The following is a 19030-nucleotide window of genomic DNA, read 5'->3' as shown; positions in this document are numbered from 1 at the left end:
AGAATTTGTCCTTCACAGCAGTTTGCCAATTTAGTAATAAAATATTGATCAGAGCCTCTGGAAGACCTGTCCTAACACTTTGTACATCCCTAAGTACCATTTTGAGCACTTCCCATCTGTCATTTTTGTTCATCAATCTGTCTTTCTTGATCTTCTACCACGAAAGCAGACACAGGAACGTCCTCAGTTAGTACAGGATGAAGACAAAATAAAAAAGCAGATGCCTACTGAGACAGCATTGCCCCAGCAAGCAAAAGAAGACGTTCTTCCAAAGGTTTCTATTCCAATTCCTGAGGAGCAGAAATCACTCAAAAAGTGCCACCTGTACTCTAGTACTTTTCCTTCTCCACGCATTCCCTTTATGATGTCCCTTTTTGTGGTCCTTGCACTAACTGTGTGGTGGTTGGTCTTTCTGTGATCGGAAACGGGGCCTAATTGAAACCTCATGACCACAGCCCTTGAATGGTCGACTGCATCTTCTACGCGTTGCTCTCTGATCTCTGTAGTTCGTTGTCCTACGAACACTCTACAACTATGTTTATCATAATATTTTACCTTGTACAGTGTATGATTTGGAATTCTAAAGGAGTGGCAATGGGTTGCCAGACCTGCAATAATACACTGAAATTTGAGCCTTGGTGTTCTACAGACTAAACTTTAAAAAGCATGTTAGCTATTGAGTACCTATCTGAAAGTCTTTAGCACTGAAGTGGACATGCTGACAGTGGCTGTTTTGCTTCTGTACACTTCAGACTTCTTGCACAGCGGTTTGTGAAAAGACTTGATTGAAGGTTACTCTTATTCTTAAACCCAGCTCTTGTATACATTTATAGTGTTTATGGTGGGGAAAATTCAGTCTCAAATATGTATTCAAAAGGCTTAAGATAATTCACAATAGTGTACAGAGTCTGATCCATAACCACTCCTTTTCTAAGAAAATAATATTAGCATACAAATCGCTTTTCTTTAATTAAAAAAGGCTTGGGTGTCAGTGGCTCTCTTAGGGATAATTCATGTATGTACATAGGAACAGACTACTTCAACTGTCCTCTTTATGGAAGATCCTTTTCAGGTCTTACTACTGTCTTTGCACGAGCATCACTGCGTATCTTTTATAGCTGAACTCTCCTCTGAATGAAAATACTGTCTAACTTTTGTTTTGGGGGGCAAAACCCTCATTAAAAGCAGTACTTATTTATTGTAAGGTTAAATTAATCTGTTTCTGAATTTGACTCCCTTGGTGCACTGTAGATATGCTCTTTCAATTTGTGTTGAACTCACTGAAGTGTGTGTACTAATGGTCATGTGAATGGAAGTAATGTGCTGTTAAGTACACATCCTGTGTCTGCATGTTGACTAATAGCATTGTTGTTAAGTTTATCAAAACATGTAAAAGAGCAGTATGTCCAGATCATAATTCTAGTGTTAAAACAATTATTATTTTGACTTCTTTAACAAAACCTTTGCATATGGCTTATTTTTTTGTAGCACTTTTGTATATATCTGGATTATTTGGTTCAAATGATCTATAATTGAGTTTACATTTGACTGTATTGTTAATGATTCGGTTATATGAGAACCAAGATTTGATGCTCAACTGGGCTGAGCAGACCTGGCTCAGAAAGCAGAGGGAAGCTGGGACTCTTTCTCGTGGGCAGTTGCTTCCGAGTATATAATAGTCAGGGGACAGAGATGAGCCAGCCCACTCTTCCCATTGTAATTTGCATTCTGTAGAGTATGGGTGTAGAAATAATATTATTGCTGAGACCTGCAATCAGTATTCCCACTAAGGGGCTATTAAAGAATGAAAGACGCTTGGATGAAAGGGACTAAAATCTGTGTCTATATTTTTCTTTATAGAGTTATGTACACAATTTTAGGAAGTTAATGTGTAAGTATACGTGTGGGTGGGTGTGCACGTGTGCGTGTGTGCACTGGGAAAAGAAAGGAGACAAATCTATAATGAGTGCATGGAATTGTGCACACGTTCTCCAGTAAGAGGATAATAGTGAATCTTAAAATCTCATTTGCATCTCTATTTACGCTCATAAGTGCGTTGATTGAGGCTCGCTGAACAGTATTTCAGAACTTTAGCTAGGAAGAATCTAGTTAGTTAGTGAGTGAAACATTAATTTTGTTTTTAATCTCATGAGAATGTTCATGGTTTTGGCCAGTACTGCTTGAATACTTGTAATGAGTTCAGATTAGTGCTCCCATTTGTGCCCTCAGGATTTTGCTGTGTGTCAATACCAGTTTAATTGAAAAGTGTCAGACCCTTTTAGTACCATAATCATAAACTTCCTATTAAAAACAAATTTGAACATTGTATTGATGCCAAATAGTATATACTGAAACCATAATATACTCTTTTTTCTTTGTAACTATTTAAAAATGTTAAAACTAAATTAAAGATAACATTGATATGCATATACAGGTTTAGCCACAGACGAAGGGGAAATGCCACTTCAAAAGAATCATGCACTGGATGGATCTAAAGAATAAGGCTCAGTAGGCAAATGAATGGAGAACCCCAGTAGTAGGGCTCGTTGTGAAATGTAGGAGGATTGCCCTGAGGAAGTGGGAGGAAAGAGCGGTGTGGAAGCTGGAACTTTGGACCAGTGGGTCAAAAGCTAAATGGAGAACCTGAAATAGATGCAAGGTGTTGAACACTTCTGGTATATGAGTGCTTACAAGAATTGGAAAGGACAAGATGTTAAAACTCAGATCCCAGGCTACTTAGAAAAAAATGTTTGCTCTCCACAGCACATCATCTCAAAAGTGAGGGGTAGCTGTGCCTTCACCAGGGGTGGCTCCAGGCCCCAGCACGCCAAGCGCGTGCTTGGGGCGGTATGCTGCGGGGGCAGCTCTGCCGGTTGCCGGGAGGGCGGCAGGCAGGGCTCCGGGGGACCTCCCGCAGGCGTGCCTGCGGTGGGTCCGCTGGTCCCGCGGCTTCGGTGGAGCTTGGGGTGGCGAAATGTCTGGAGCTGCCCCTGGCCTTCACTCCCAGCCGTTAACTATTCTTGTGCCCCCAAAACACACTATAACCAGAAAAAAGTACTTAATGTGTTTAAAGAGCCATAGGCCTGAGATTAGTATGGTGCTATTGAAGATAGCTGGACTTGAGGCAAATCAACTTCTCACAGGACTACTTTAGAAACTCCTGTTTAAAAAAAATATATATAGAGAGAGAATACTCTGAAATTACTATAATGAATATCAATCATCACAAGGCCATGATTTCTACAGCCATATCTGCCTTGTCAAAAGGAACTAGGAAGTGTATTTTTTTTTGGGGACCTTACCTAGAAAGAGGTTTGAATGTAGTGTTCAAGAGATCTATCGCTCTAGGATAAGAAGAGTTTATATCCTTTTGTTCTACTCAGGTCGTCTCTGAACTTCCTAAATAAAACAATCTCTTTATCAAGATAACTTTGAAATGAGACTGGTTTTTATCAGTAAAAGACCTTTGAACTACAGACAGATTCTGAGAGAGCCCCACATAATGTTTCTCAGCGCTTAATTACTATCTCTGAACAGGACATGAAGAAATTGAACAAGCTATTAATATCTTTTTCTTTAGAGGTTAGCTAATCGTCCAAACAAATTGTGAAGGTGCATGTCTTACATTAGATTAGATTTATACCATTCACACAAGTCTTTCTCTCACAGAAATACCTGGTAAATACTGCATTACTTTCAAGCGCCCTTAGGATGTGGTCTTGTCCACATTTAAAAATTCATGGAGCCTTAACCTAGTATCCTAGAGTTGGCCTTTACGTTCACTTCCTGTAAGCCACCATCTTTCTGATCTGCTTTTTGAGGGAAAGGAACATCAAGGAGGAAACTTAAAATTTTGCCTTCATTATGTATGAGGTCTTACCCTTTACTTCCCTCCTCTTAGACTGGAGAGTCTTATGCTTCTTGGACCTCTAGATGGAGAGTAATTGTAGAGTATCAGAGACTGAAGTTTTTGTCGAGTACAAATTGCAATGTATCTCTTGAAAATATGTATAAGTAGTCTGTGCTACGTTTTGACCTATCCTGGAGAGAGACTCCCACCTCTTTGTTTGCTTCCAGGGCATATTTAAGCACAGTATTACCACAAAACCACCTTTTATGGTAAGGATGGTAAAATCTCACTTGCATATGTGTTCAGTATCTCAAGGTCCCTTTCAGCCCTGCATTTTTGTGATTCTATATTGCATTACATACATACATCATATACACTTTGCTATGCTAATTGTCTTTCTATGCTTTCCTTAAGGCCAGCTTAAGATGCAGTATTGAAATAAAAAAACATTATATGAATAATACACATTTGTGTATATATAAATAGTTCTGTATGCTTAATGTAGTACAAAATGTCAGTTTTAAATAGCTTGCAAGGAGATGTTTTTTCCTTTTATGTCTATTGCTAGCAGAGATACTTTAACAGTATGATTTACTGTTTCTAGAACTGAGATGTTCTTAAAAGGTGCTACAAGAGGAGGAGTTACCTTACAACTAGATATGTAATTTCTGATGTCAGGCAGTTTAGGTGCAGAATAAGGTGTTTCACACTATACCTTAGTGTAAAGGTAGATGTCGCAGAGCGTTCATGAAGAAATACTGAAAGAATGTATCTTACTCTATCCTGACTCCAGAGGACAAGATGGAGTGGAGTGACCACAAACCATCTAGCTAGCCTACTGGCCAATTGTTACCATGCCAGTGTCAAACATTAATTCATGGCAGTGCTGATCTTATTGTCATCATTTGTGTTTGGCCAATAGTGTAATTGAGATTTGTTGCACTGATAGTAAATATTTGAGAAGGTTGTGAATATTTGCTACTCTGAAGGGAGAGTAAACATGTCAGCAGGATGCATAAAATGTAACCTTGCCTAGGTTTATGTGAAGAAGGCTGCATTCTTGCACTTAATCCTTGATGACTTATTACAACTCAGGATGTTTCAGCAGCACCTAGATATTGGTCACTACGTGCTTTATAAATACCTAAATGGATAGAGGCTGCTAACAGTATTAATATGAATTAGTCTTAATTATTTTCCAGCGTTTTTCATTCTAATATCTTCGACTGTCACACCTAGAGTTTGTTTAGCTAAGACTTGTGTGTGCTCTGTGTGGTTATGTAAAATTGGGGATGCAGTCCAGTTAGAGGCAGAAATAAGAGACTTCTCTTCAAGGCTTCAATCCCCGTAGTCTTTGGGTTGTGAAGTTCAAAACTCCAGAATAAATTAGTTGATTGTATATATAATGCATGTACTCAAACAGAAGTCATTTTAAATTCTGTGAATCTTAATTTATTTTCATTATTATGTTAGCGTTGCTAAACTCCCTTGTGGGGTGAAATGCAAAATAGTCTCTTGGTCTTACCCACATTTTCTTTTAAAAGTTATTGGCACTTTGAAGCAGGGAGGTGGGTTTGAGTTCCCCAGTGGCTGTCTGTTTCAGGCCCAGGCATCATTGGGGACTTTTTATGAACTATGACGCTAGCACTTTGAAATTTGCGCAGAGATTTTTTCCTTAACTCAGGACTTATTGAAATTCAGATTAAATGAAGATAAAATATATTAAAATAGATAAGTGGTACTGGATATAATTTTTTTTAAAAACCTGTATTATTTACATTTTAATTGGAGACACTCAGATGAGGTCTGTTAGCAGAGGACCAGTAACATCCTTACCTAGTACACTTTTAATTTTTAAAATAGACTGTTCAAGTTGTATGACCTACAGTGCTTCAGTGTACCTTCCGTAGTTGTATTTGGTGCCAGAGGCTATCAGTCTCATGAGGCAGCATCATTCCTTTGTACTGTGTTGCACAAAGAGTTAATGGTACCAGCAGGTGCTGTGAGGTCTTAAAGTGATCTCTTGACCACTACTAATATCAAAAATATAGCAGGATAATTTGAGTATTATCAATTGGATGTTGTCTTGGAATACAGAAGTAGATTTTCAAGTGCTGGCTCCTATGTGTATTCCACACATGGGTATGCATGTGCACCATACTACTGAGTCTGGAGATTCTTAGTCTGTTCACTTGTACATGCGTAGTTGCTCTCCTTGTGCTCCAGACTGAGGACATAAGAGGCTGTGTGAGCTGATGCCTCTGTAGTTCCTTTTTACTGCCGCATGGCCTGAGTCAGACTCTTGTGTGTCCACAGATTTCTCCAGTTTATCAGCCTGTAAATAGTTTTAATATTTAGCATAGTTAAAGGTTTAATATTGTATAGTTTAGCTTAGTTTCTTCCATTTCTTGGGAGTCTCTCCTCATGCACTGGGACTATGCCTGGAGTCTTAGGATTCAAGAATTGTCTCTCATCTTTGCTCCTTCTCTGAATCATGGGCATCAGTGTTGTCTCTACTGTCTGGGTTAGACGCATATCTAAGCAACGAGCAGCATTTGCTGTTTGTTTCCCCTGCGGACACGTGAAGCATGTGAGCTTCAGTTGAGGAAACACATTATGGAGAGGGCCATGAGATCTCACTGTGATCCAGGCCAGAGAGACCTCTCACCCCATCCCAATGCACCAGTGTCAACCAACAAGCAGCGCCCCTCTGAGCACAAGCTTATGAGTGGAGCCTAGAACTGCTAAGCCCAAGGAATCATTGTCCAGGGCTTTGCGCGAGAAAAAGGCACTCTTAGCTCAGGAGTGCTTAAGATTCCCGGGCAGGAGGGTAAAGCATGAAAGCAAATCCATCAGTACTGTCACTGATTCTGACTGCTAAACATAGAGACCGCCATCCACCGGTCCATGTAAGAGCGCTGCATCTGACTCTTCAGCAGTACCAGCCCACCCTTCTCTAAAGTCCTTTTACTTTCAACATCTTGGGACATATTGGAACTGTCGGTCACAACCACTGGACAACCCGGAACACCGGGACATGCAGAGACACCTATACCTCACTGGAGGATATCTTCCTCCTTTATCCTTAGTCCACCCTCCTTTTGAGCCTGATCCTCCGGAGAGACATTCCCTCACTAGAGGAAGAAACTACTTTGACAGTATGAGAACCCTCAGGCAGAAGTGTTCACCCTCTAGTACCAACGGTCCCACTGGTGGAGCAAGAGCAAGTCACCTTCGTGGACAAATCAGATGTTCTGGCCAGCCCATCATCCCCTCACAGATGAAGCTTGACAGGGAATTTGATGAGATTTGGATGCCCTCTTCTCAGATATGACTATTCCTGGATCTGTCCACAAGCCCTACCATACCTCTTCCACATAGCATCTATTGGATCCATTGCAGTACGAGGAGGAAGTGATCCAAATCCACAAGTACTGATGGCATTGACAGGGAACTCATTCTCTTCACTGGATGAAGCAAATGCTTCACCATCTCTGCAAGATGACCATAGGCAGTATCAGGAGCTCCTGCAGATGATAGTAAATGACCTCCAGATCCCACTGGAAGAGGACCAAGTTACCCAGCCATCAGCTCCTTGACATCCTGTTACCTACAGGTCCCAGAAAAGTCTCTCCCCTAGTAAATGAGGCCATCATGGAACTAGCCAGGGTCATTTGGCATACCCCAGCCTCCTACACTCCCACTCTTAAAAGAGACGAGGCGCCATTTTGTCCCAGACAAAGGAGCTGAATTTCTTTTCATGCACCCCAACTTTGTGCAGGCAGCTACAGAAAGAGAAGATTACAACACTGTAAGGTCACCTTGGCTGACAAGGGCTTGAAGAGGTTGACACTTTTGGAAAGAAATGTATTCTCATCTATGAACCTGCAGTTCCATATCGCTAACCGTCAGGCCTTGTTAGTGAAATACAATTTTAATAACTACTTCAGACTGGCAGACTTTAAGGACAACCTTTCCCCTAGAGGACAGAGCCCAATTTCAAACCTTAATTAAGGAAGGCAGGCTAGTAACAAAAACATCCCTACAAGCCGCAGCGGATGCAGCATCTAGAGAGCAAGCCACTGATATAATTATGAGGCGTGAGTCTTGGCTTCACTCTTTGGGGGTTCCCAGGGAGGTGCAGAATACCACTGAGAACTTACCATTTGACAAGTCAGACATGTTCACTGAAAGAACTTTTGAGTCTCTGCACATGTTTAAAGACTCTAGACTGACCCTCTGCTCCCTGGGAACTTACACCTTGGCCTAAAAGAGAGAACACCAGAGGCTGGTGTATAGAACAAGACTGTTCCCTCCACAACTATCCCAGAATCAGCATCTGGCTGAATCTCCACACAAGCAACTGAGTTCAAAGACCTCAATTTCCACCCCTTTTGCTACCACAACATCCATCCTCCTCCTAAGGGCTACTTTTGATGTCTGTCAAGAACCGCTTGCCTTTATTGATGCTAACCACTTATTTCCCTACCCCTATCTTTGCAGGCTGTCTCACACTTTTCGCCCACAAGTGGGTTCTAGAAATCATCCACTATGGTCATTCCATCCGATTTTTCTTTCTTTCCCCCTTCCCCGCTTAAACTCCTTCCTGATTCCTCTCCAAGGACCACTCTCTCAATACTGCCAGGAGGCTAATTAATATAACAACATTTAACATTCCTGTGGTGGGAAGAACATCTCAGCAGCCCAACACTGTGGCATTTAATTTCAAAAGGGGGAACTATGCAAAAATGAGGGGTTAGTTAAACAGAAATTAAAAGGTACAGTGACTAAAGTGAAATCCCTGCAAGCTGCAGGGGCGCTTTTTAAAGACACCATAATAGAGGCCCAACATAAATGTATACCCCAAATTAAGAAACACAGTAAAAGAACTAAAAAAGAGCCACTGTGGCTTAACAGCCATGTAAAAGAAGCAGTGAGAGATAAAGAGACTTCGTTTAAAAAGTGGAAGTCAAATCCTAGTGAGGTAAATAGAAAGGAGCATAAACACTGCCAAATAAAGTGTAAAAATGTAATAATAAAAAGCCAAAGAAGTTTGAAGAACAGCTAGCCAAAAACTCAAAAGGTAATAACAAAATGTTTAAGTACATCAGAAGCAGGAAGCCTACTAAACAACCAGTGGGGCCCCTTGATGATCGAGATGCAAAAGGAGCGCTTAAAGATGATAGTCACTGCGGAGAAACTAAATGGATTCTTTGCTTCAGTCTTTACGGCTGAGGATGTTAGGGAGATTCCCAAACCTGAGCCAGTTTTTGTAGGTGACAAATCTGAGGAACTGTCACAGACTGAAGTGTCACTAGAGGAGGTTTTGGAATTAATTGATAAACTTAACATTAACAAGTCACCGGGACCGGATGGCATTCACCCAAGAGTTCTGAAAGAACTCAAATGTGAAATTGCGGAACTATTAACTAGGGTTTGTAACCTGTCCTTTAAATCGGCTTCTGTACCTAACGACTGGAAAGTAGCTAATGTAATGCCAATATTTTAAAAGGGCTCTAGAGGTGATCCCGGCAATTACAGACCAGTAAGTCTAACATTGGTACTGGGCAAATTAGTCGAAACAATAGTAAAGAATAAAATTGTCAGACACATAGAAGAACATAAATTGTTGGGCAAAAGTCAACATGGTTTCTGTAAAGGGAAATTGTGTCTTACTAATCTATTAGAGTTCTTTGAAGGGGTCAACAAACATGTGGACAAAGGGGATCCAGTGGACATAGTGTACTTAGATTTCCAGAAAGCCTTTGACAAGGTCCCTCACCAAAGGCTCTTACGTAAATTAAGTTGTCATGGGATAAAAGGGAAGGTCCTTTCATGGATTGAGAACTAGTTAAAAGACAGGGAACAAAGGGTAGGAATTAATGGTAAATTCTCAGAATGGAGAGGGGTAACTAGTGGTGTTCTCCAAGGGTCAGTCCTAGGACCAATCCTATTAAACTTATTCATAAATGAGCTAGAGAAAGGGGTAAAAAGTGAGGTGGCAACGTTTGCAGATGATGATAAACTGCTCAAGATAGTTAAGACCAAAGCAGACTGTGAAGAACTTCAAAAAAAACTCACAAAACTAAGTGATTGGGCCACAAAGTGATTTATGTGGATAAATGTAAAGTAATGCACATTGGAAAAAATAACCCCAACTATACATACAATATAATGGGGGCTAATTTAGCTACAACAAATCAGGAAAAAGATCTTGGAGTCATCGTGGATAGTTCTCTGAAGATGTCCATGCAGTGTGCAGCAGCCGTCAAAAAAGCAAACAGGATGTTAGGAATCATTAAATAAGGGATAGAGAATAAGACGGAGAATATCTTATTGCCATTATATAAATCCATGGTACGCCCACATCTTGAATACTGTGTACAGATGTGGTCGCCTCATCTCAAAAAAGGTATACTGGCACTAGAAAAGGTTCAGAAAAGGGCAACTAAAATGATTAGGGGTTTGGAGAGGGTCCCATATGAGGAGAGATTAAAGAGGCTAGGACTTTTCAGCTTGGAAAAGAGGAGACTAAGAGGGGATATGAAAGGTATATAAAATTATGAGTGATGTGGAGAAAGTGAATAAGGAAAAGTTATTTACTTATTCCCATAATACAAGAACTAAGGGTCACCAAATGAAATTAATAGGCAGCAGGTTTAACACAAATAAAAGGAAGTTCTTCTTCACACGGCGCACAGTCAGCTTGTGGAACTCCTTACCTGAGGAGGTTGTGAAGGCTAGGACTATAACAGCGTTTAAAAGAGAACTGGATAAATTCATGGAGGTTAAGTTCATTAATGGCTATTGGCCAGGATGGGTAAGGAATGGTGTCCCTAACCTCTGTTTGTCAGAGGGTGGAGATGGATGGCAGGAGAGAGATCACTTGATCATTACCTGTTAGGTTCACTCCCTCTGGGGCACTTGGCATTGGCCACTGTCGGTAGACAGGATACTGGGCTAGATGGACCTTTGGTTCTTATGTTCTAATTCTCTTCTCTAATGACAGGCAATAGAAGGAATATAATCTCAGTATCAAGGAAGAGGGTTCTATTCCCCATAGTTCTTAGTCCCCAAAAAAGAGAGAGAATGGTCTTTTGACAACTGAACATCTCTATTCAAAATTCAGCTTGGTTACACTAGCATCAATAATCCCCTCTCTGTGGAAGGGAATGTGATTCACAGTTGTCGACTTGAAGAATGCCTATTTTCATGTGGATATTTATCCGTCCCACAGAAAATGTATTCGGATCCTGGTAGGTCAGGAACACTACTAGTTTAGAGTCCTTCCCTTTGGACTAGCAACTGCACCCAAGCTATTCACGATTGTATTCTCAGTGATGGCAGCCCAAATGAAATGCCATGGGAATGCATTCTTCCCATACTTGGACAACTGGCTCCTAGCAGATCATTCCAACCACAAGGTCAGGTTGGTGACTTTGTTTCTGCTGCCATCTTTTAGTAGCACCGGGAGTCTGCATGGAATAGGAAAGACTCCACTTGGAAATGCTACCTAGCTAGAGACGACTTTGCCTGGGATGGCACAATTAGTCTTCCTCAGAATCTGAAGATATCCCAGTCATTTTAGATTGTCTCCAGTCTTTGAAGAATTTGGGTCTTTCCATTGGCTCGCTGCAGTTCCATTTCACAGCAGTCAGTGCCTTCCTTCCCTAGTATATGAGCATTCCATTTTTACTCACCCAACAACAGTTAGATTCCGAAAGGGCCTAGTCAGGACCTTCTCACCAGTGGTCAAGCCTACACCTCAATGGCATCTCAGTCTAACCCTGTCAATACTTATCAGGCCACCATTTGAACCTTTGGCCACATGCTCTATGTCCCACCTTTCGACAAAGGTTGCAATTCTAGTTGCTTTAATTTGGCCAGGAGGGTGAGTGAGAGAGAGGAACGCTCATGGCTGACCTACTATACACCATTTTTCACGAGAAGAAAGGTTTCCCTTTGCCTTCTTCTTAAATTCCTCCCTAAAGTATTTTCTGAATTCCATCTAAACCAATCTTTCCATTTCCTGGTTTTCTTCCCAAAACCCAGTGCTTCTGTTGCGGACAAGACTTCATTTCCTGGATGTCAGATGAGCCCTTGCAGTCTACCTGCAAAGGACCAAACCAGTCAGAAAATCACCAAGATTGTCACTATAACAGAAATGTCATGAGGACAAGCAGTATCTTCTCAGAGAATCTCTAAATGAATTTCTGGTTGCATCATCATCAAGAGTTCCCAATTAGTGAGTATTCCTCCCCAGGAAGGGGTAAGGGGCTACTCCACAAGAGGCAAAAGCTGCCTTCACAGCATCTTTCCAGGAAGTACCAGTACTGCGGAGTGGCTTCTTGGAGCTCCATTCACACACTGACAGAACATTATGGGCTATTTCAGGCCTCCTCTGCATGTGCGGCTGTAGTGACTTCAGTTCTTCAAGCATCTTTACGGACTGCATTCTCATACACTCCTCTAGTCTGAGTACTGCTTATCAGTCACCCATGTGTAGAATACACATAGGGACCAGAAATAGAGAGAACTTCCCTGTAACTAGAAGTTCTTTGAGATGTGTGGCCCTAGCTGTATTCCACTACCCACCCTCCTTCCCCCTGCTTTGGATCTTATCTGATTCATGGTAAGAAGAGTAACTGGAGAGGCATCAGCCTGCACTGCCTCTTATGTCCTTGGTCTGGAGCATGAGGAGAGCCATTGTGCAGGTGTGTGGACACTGCTTACTGAGAATCTCCAGGCTGGGCGCATGGTGCACATTCATACCAGCACGTGGAATACACATAGGAACAACACATTTCATAGAACTTCCAGTTACAGGTAAGTAACCTCCACTTATACACCAAACCAATTCTTCTGCAGACTTCTTATTCCTTGTTTCCCCATTTAGTTTGTGAAGGATATAGTGAGGAACAGCAAGCAATGGGGTTTGGACATGATCAAAGGGCAAGGAGAAAAAGGGAGACTGATTTTCTTACACCCTTGTGACTTCACTGGAGTTGCTCCTGATTCTCACCAGAGTGAAATCCGAATCTGTTCAGTCTACATTTCTGAGCTTGTCACAATGATTATCAATGATATAAAGTGTGTTAATTTATGTAAGAGTTGGTAACTTTTCACTGTATAAATTACACCACTAGCCTAATTGATTTGTGCATGTGTGTGTGAGAGAGAGACAGTGGATAAAAACAGTGTATAGACAATAGGAATATTCCAATAGATAGAAGGAAAAAATACCTTTTAGAAAAGCTCAATGAAAGGAGGGAAGGTTAGTTTATTTAGAACCCAGTTTGGTCTCTATTTAGAGTAGTGGTGACCCAGGATATCTAGACAGATACACATTCACTTATTGGGTACAGGAATGTTTCTCAGTTATGGGGCTGTGGGAAAGATTAGGACTCTGGAGCTATGTTTTTTGACAAGCAGGGGCGGCTCTATGTATTTTGCTGCCTCAAGCATGGCAGTCAGGTGGCTTTCGGTGGCATGCCTGCGGGCGGTCCGCTGGTAATGCGGATTCAGCAGCATGCCTGTGGGAGGTCCGCCGGTCCCGCGCCTTCGGTGTAATTGCTGCTGAAGCCGGCAGGCATGCCGCCGAAGGCAGCCTGACTGCTGCTCTCACGGCGACCAGCACTCCGCCCCAGGCACATGCTTGCTTCACTGGTGCCTGGAGCACCCCTGTTGACAAGCACCCAATATTAGGAAGGTGCATTCTGATGAACTCAGTGTCTGTGCCACTCAGTGTCTGTAATTTTATACCAGTGGTATATGGTATAGTTCACAGTCAGTGCATGGGGACTACAATAAGATTATTTTTAACTAAACCTCTCTTTTGGAACACTTTTTTTTTTGTATTTTTCTCCGATTATTTGCTTTGTAAATATTTATTGTTAATAAATGTTGTTGCAAATCTGAACCTTCTTTCTATTATTCTGTTAACAAAACATGAACTATTCCTGCATTATAACCTATTTGGACTAACACGCTCTCTTTCTTGTCTGGGTGAGTCCTTTATGCCAAACCCGGTACCGTGCAGTCTTATACAAAAAGTGGATCTTTAATCCATTTTTTTGCTTTATTTTAGAGCTAACCACTAGCTAGTGCAGGGTCCACTAGTACCACTACAGTGCATCGTCCCACTAGGTTGCCATTATAGGCCCCTATATTCACTGCCATATAATACAGCCATCATAATTTGTTGAGACTGAAGCTCGTGCAGCCTGATAGCTTTAAAAAATCATTGAGCAAATTCATGGAGTGCCAAATGTAAGTAACACATTTCTTAGTACTCGCTACTAACATTGAATGTGAACAAACTAGTTTGGAAAGCTACAGTAGTTGCATCTGTTCTGCAGCCAGCATGAGAAACATTCTTTCCTAACTCAAAGCTGCACGGGACTTTGCTGGTCAGTGATTCTAACGGTGTTGAAATGTTTTTTAACATTTGGGTTTTTTTACATTACAGTTGTTCTGTGGTGTCATCAGTCATGTGAATTCATTGCACAGTACCTGGAAAAATGTGGTTTCAGGCAAAAAAAAATTTTGATGCTCCTTTTAAAAAAAACAACATTCCATTAGTATCTGTCAGGGTTTGGGAAGCACTAACTTTCCTAACTAACCAACTTCTATTTCCCCCACTCACACCAACTTCTCTTCCCTCCACCTCCAAGCTTATGCAATAAAATTATCTGGCCTTGTTTCAGCAACGGGCTTACTTGGAAGTTGACTAAAATTGTACATCAGACGTATCCCTTCATGAAGGGTCATTCATAAATTAACTAGAGTAAATTTTCTTTATACCAGTTCTTCAGTTATGAGTTGATTCTTTATCCAAAATCAAGCAGAATCTCTCCCTAAACTGCTGAAAGGTCCCTGAGGGAAGGGAAGACCCACTTCAGAGACAGCCTGAGATGGAAACATCCCCCTCTCCCTCTCCTATGAACTCTGGGTTGTGCGATGTCCCCCCCCCTCCCTTCGTTTTTGACTGCCCCAGCAGGTGAAAGCCCTAGGACTGATCTGGCCCAGGAGAGAGGGCCATACTAGGGGAGGATGCTGTTGCAGTCCCTAGAAAAAGGAAGCTCCCATGTTACCCACAACTGCTGGAAGGTGCCTTATAGTGAACACAGCACCTGAACCCAGATGGCAACCTTGGGACAATCGCAGGGTGGTGGTAGGAAGTGGCTCTGCTAGGGCAGCTTTAAGCACCCCTGAGTGTCAGATCACTGTTAGCCCTCAAAGGGCCCTGTGTTGGAGCTGGGTGGAGTGGAAGGGCCCAGGCTCTCCTACCAGTCACTGCCTCTGCAAGTCACTGGCCTAGGCCCTGACCACTAGGTCTGATGCTCCCCTACCAACCACCCCCTGAACAAGGACCCTCGTATATCCTCACTGCTTCTCTGCTTGATTGGGACCTGCACACGTGCAGAATCTTACTGACTTCATTGGAGCTCTACATGAGTATAGGCTCTGCCCATGTGGAGCAACTTGCAGATCTGAGGCTTTAATAGTATCTGGAGATGGAGTAGGGGAAATGAAGCAGTAAAAAAGTAATGATTTCTCCTCAGTTTTAATATCTGACTATGTTTCTAGTATATTTTCAGTTGCAGCTGCTAAACTGACTCTGAATGCAGTGTTCATTTCTAAAGACAGTTGATACCCCATGGAAGGAGTACTAGAACAGCAAATGTGCAACCTCTCACACCACAACACTATATCCTGGGCTGTGGCCTTCCAGAACAGAGTTGTTCCATAAAGATAGAGGGAAGTGTGCTCTGGAAGAGTTTAACTTGACAAATTGCTTTATTAATAAAATTACTGGGGTATTGATCTTTCAAACTGCTAAGCAACTGAAATTCCCTTTGATGCACTGGTAATTGATTTCAAACTGCATCTTGCGGGATTTGGATCTGTCTTCGGTACAATATTGTTTGAAATTACAAGACAGGCTAATCATCAGAATATTATGCTCATTTCATTGGTGACCTAAAAACCAATAAAAAATATACAACCTCACAGCTGATGGCCATAAATAAAAGCTAGCTTTTTCTGTCCTACTTGTAAAGCCTTAACTTTCCTTGTCTTGGGAAATCGGGAAGCTATATAATGTGTAAAAAGGTGTTGTAAATTAAAGATATCTATTTACTGCTTTATAATATTCTTAGCTCAAGTGCTTCTGACAGCTTTGTTGAGGTTGAGAACATTCATCAGTAGATCTATGGAATTATTACTGGTGAGTGTAGTTCATTGCAAAATCAATGTCTTCTATTTAATGGCTAATTGTGCATTCATAGGCATTTACATCTATCTTGTTTGCTTATGTGTACACTTGTTGTATTTTGGGGATAACCTAATAACAAATGCAAGTGTTCGACACGGATAATTCTATACTGAATAAAAAGTTGATTAGGAAGATTAGCTAGTTAGTTTGTAAATTTCATTCAATTCTGTTTATAGGTGTTTGTTTTAAGTTGGCATTGTTAATATTATTCCATTATCCTAATTGTTTATCAGATACATTCAGTAACTGGCAGCTTTGGTGGCTTAACAAACTACTTTATCAATCCGTAGACGCTCCCTCCACAGTTCTCTCATATAGTGAGGTAGTTGAAAATTTTGACAAGAAAGTCGGCACCATTTCTGTGGAAATGTGCTCTATGCAAGCACTTCTCTGAATGAGGGAGGATAGAGAGTAGGAAAACTTGACAGTTAAGCATGAGCAACTGGCTGAATGTTGGGAGGGTGGGTAAGAAACAGCTTTCATATTTTTTGCAGCTAAAAAGTACTGTTAAAAAGCAGTAATATGTTAAACCACTAAAAATATCTTGTGGTCTTTGGTATCAGCCACATAATTGGTCTGTTATTAATTTATCCCGTATTTGAAATGCTGGTTTTAGTGTCATTTTTTTTCACTGTAACTTTAAGTAAATGTAGCGGTATCCTCAGTATTTTTCACCATCAAGTGCACTGTGATTGGGGTTTCTCAGGATGATTGTTTTAATTGCATTCATTTTTGCTCTTAAGAAATGGGGCAATGCATCTTGTCCTGTACTCGTCCTACACTATGTATGGCTTATACAAAATAGTCTGTTGCACATCTGATTAGCTTTTTATTGCAAGTTGCCATTAGAAACTAATGGGTTGATTTGTCAGAATTGCTAATCACCCTCCACGTCTGCTGATTTAAGTCAAAGTTGAGATGCTTTAGCAGCTCTGAAAATCAGGCTTTTAATCGTCCTAAAAACAGGAGTGCCTTTGCATTTGCAAATTAAAAAACATCTTGATGAGATCAGATGTCCAAATTCCCAATTTATCTTTATAAACAGATCTATTCTCGCCTGCATGTAGACTGTATTTCCAAACAGGAACAAGCACAGGCATATTTGTGTATAAAAGTCTGTGTGTGTAAATAGGTAATTATATCTGTTTATAGATAGAAATAGTTTTTAGTTAGGCTCCCTTGGTTTACTGCTGGAACAGGAAGGGAAGAACAAAGCACTTCTGGTCAATTGATCTTATCATAATTTGGTTCAATTTTTTTTGCTTACATGTTGATGTTTATTTCAGGATGTTGCTTTATTGAAAACCAATACATCTTTACTGTAGATTTCATTCTGAGTGCTGATATTTTTGTATACACTCACAATGAAAGTTGCATTTAGTTGCAAAATATTCTTGTAAGAGCTTAAATACAGTTCCAGTTTTCTCGGTCTTTTCTGTAGACTCTTTGCTTTCTTTATGGGATTTCATTTTTTCGTGCTGTTCAACTTAATCTCACAGTTGATGTTGAAGCAAATTGAGCTTCCAGAGCGTATTCCATAGAAGTGCTGAGCACTTGCTGCTCCTACTGAAGACCCAGGATCAGGCCTCTAGTTTGCAAAACTTTGTCATGTATCACTTGGTATGCTGACAGCACGCTAAACGAGCACTTAAAATGAGATTAACACATGGGCAGAAAAAACTGACAATTTTTATTGTCTCCCCCAAATGTGAAAGGTAGTTGCAATATACTGCCTCATATTAGGCAGTAGTTCAAAATTGGCATTACCTGGGGGAAGGAGGGTGTAGATACATGTAAAAGCAATATTTTCAATCAGAAATAAATTTATGCATATCATCTATCTTGGTACTCCTTGTATCATTTTAGTCACCGCTGAATGTGTTTCCCAAGTTAAAATTCAAAGAATTTACAGGAAACACAAATTATTTGGAAATCTTAAGTAGCAATTTGTGATTTACCTTATCCATAACGTTACAGTGTAGAGATCTAGAACTGAGCAATCGTTTCATCCCAACAAAGTGAAAGTAAGTGTTAACTTGTCCTTAAATAAAAAGCTGTTATAGTTCCTAAAACAGATTTGTGCTATCCCATCAAATGGGAGCCATTAAATCAGGGATGTCAGACTTCCAACCCACTTGATACATTGATCTCGACCCTATGGCAGATTCAGCTTCTGCTGAATGCAAGCTTTAATTTAAAGTTGCTAAGAAAACCTTTTGAATGCAAATCAATGTGATGATGTCTACTGATCATCTTAATGGTAACTTTTGAAGCTTAATGATAACGCTTAATGGAACAAGATTTTCCGAAAGCCGAGATAGGCAGTTGTGCGTGCAATATGCACACGTATTTGTATGTCCTATTTGTGTACATTTACCACAACTAACCATGCAAATTACCAATTAAATAACAAGAAGAATTACCTAAGGAGCTCCATCATTTGGGGCTTTTCCCCTGCCCTCATTGAGTGACACTGAATGCAACAGTAACTTAATAACTATGGAAAAATTGTAGTTACTATGTAAGGCTGCTTATTGTACCCTGTTTTTAGACTAATATTAGATTGTCAGTGGAAGAAATGCTGTGACTCTAGGATAGGATAAGAGACCCTAGCTTTGGTTCACAGCCCATAATTAAAAATGGAACCCAGTCCTCTGCAGAATGAGTTTGAGATGAGTTTATGTATTAAATATTTTTCCTGTACTCATTGGGCATTTGGGAAATCAGATGATTGTGTGCCAGTTTTGTCTTGTGTGTGTTTTAACTCTTGTCTTCTCTTCTGTCACTGTTCCTTTTCTTCAAGTTCTGGCTAGAGGGCTCCCAGAGATGTAAGAAGACCTAGTTGAGAACTTGCTAACGAGCAGAATGGAAGGCAGAATAGCTCCAGCCTTAGTTAAATCCTC

At 40.8% G+C, this 19030-nt stretch overlaps 1 protein-coding gene across 32 annotated transcripts in view; it reads left to right on the top strand.

Annotated features, from left to right (window-relative positions):
* Nucleotides 1-19030, top strand: part of EPB41 (erythrocyte membrane protein band 4.1) — a 160962-nt gene that overhangs the window by 113395 nt on the left and 28537 nt on the right. For 7 of the 32 annotated variants that reach the window (XM_044997514.1, XM_044997510.1, XM_044997508.1 and 4 more), the window contains one exon: nt 167-274. The exons of 24 other annotated variants lie outside the window; for them this stretch is intronic. In XM_044997514.1, coding sequence (XP_044853449.1) covers nt 167-274 — 108 coding nt within the window. The remainder of the gene's footprint in view (nt 1-166; nt 275-19030) is intronic. One more of the 32 variants, XM_044997498.1, reaches the window with a different exon arrangement.

Source organism: Mauremys mutica, chromosome 23 (assembly GCF_020497125.1).
Source record: "Mauremys mutica isolate MM-2020 ecotype Southern chromosome 23, ASM2049712v1, whole genome shotgun sequence".
Lineage (NCBI taxonomy): Eukaryota > Metazoa > Chordata > Testudines > Geoemydidae > Mauremys > Mauremys mutica.
The sequence above is the reverse complement of the archived record's forward strand: the minus strand, read 5'-3'. Positions and strand labels throughout refer to the sequence as shown.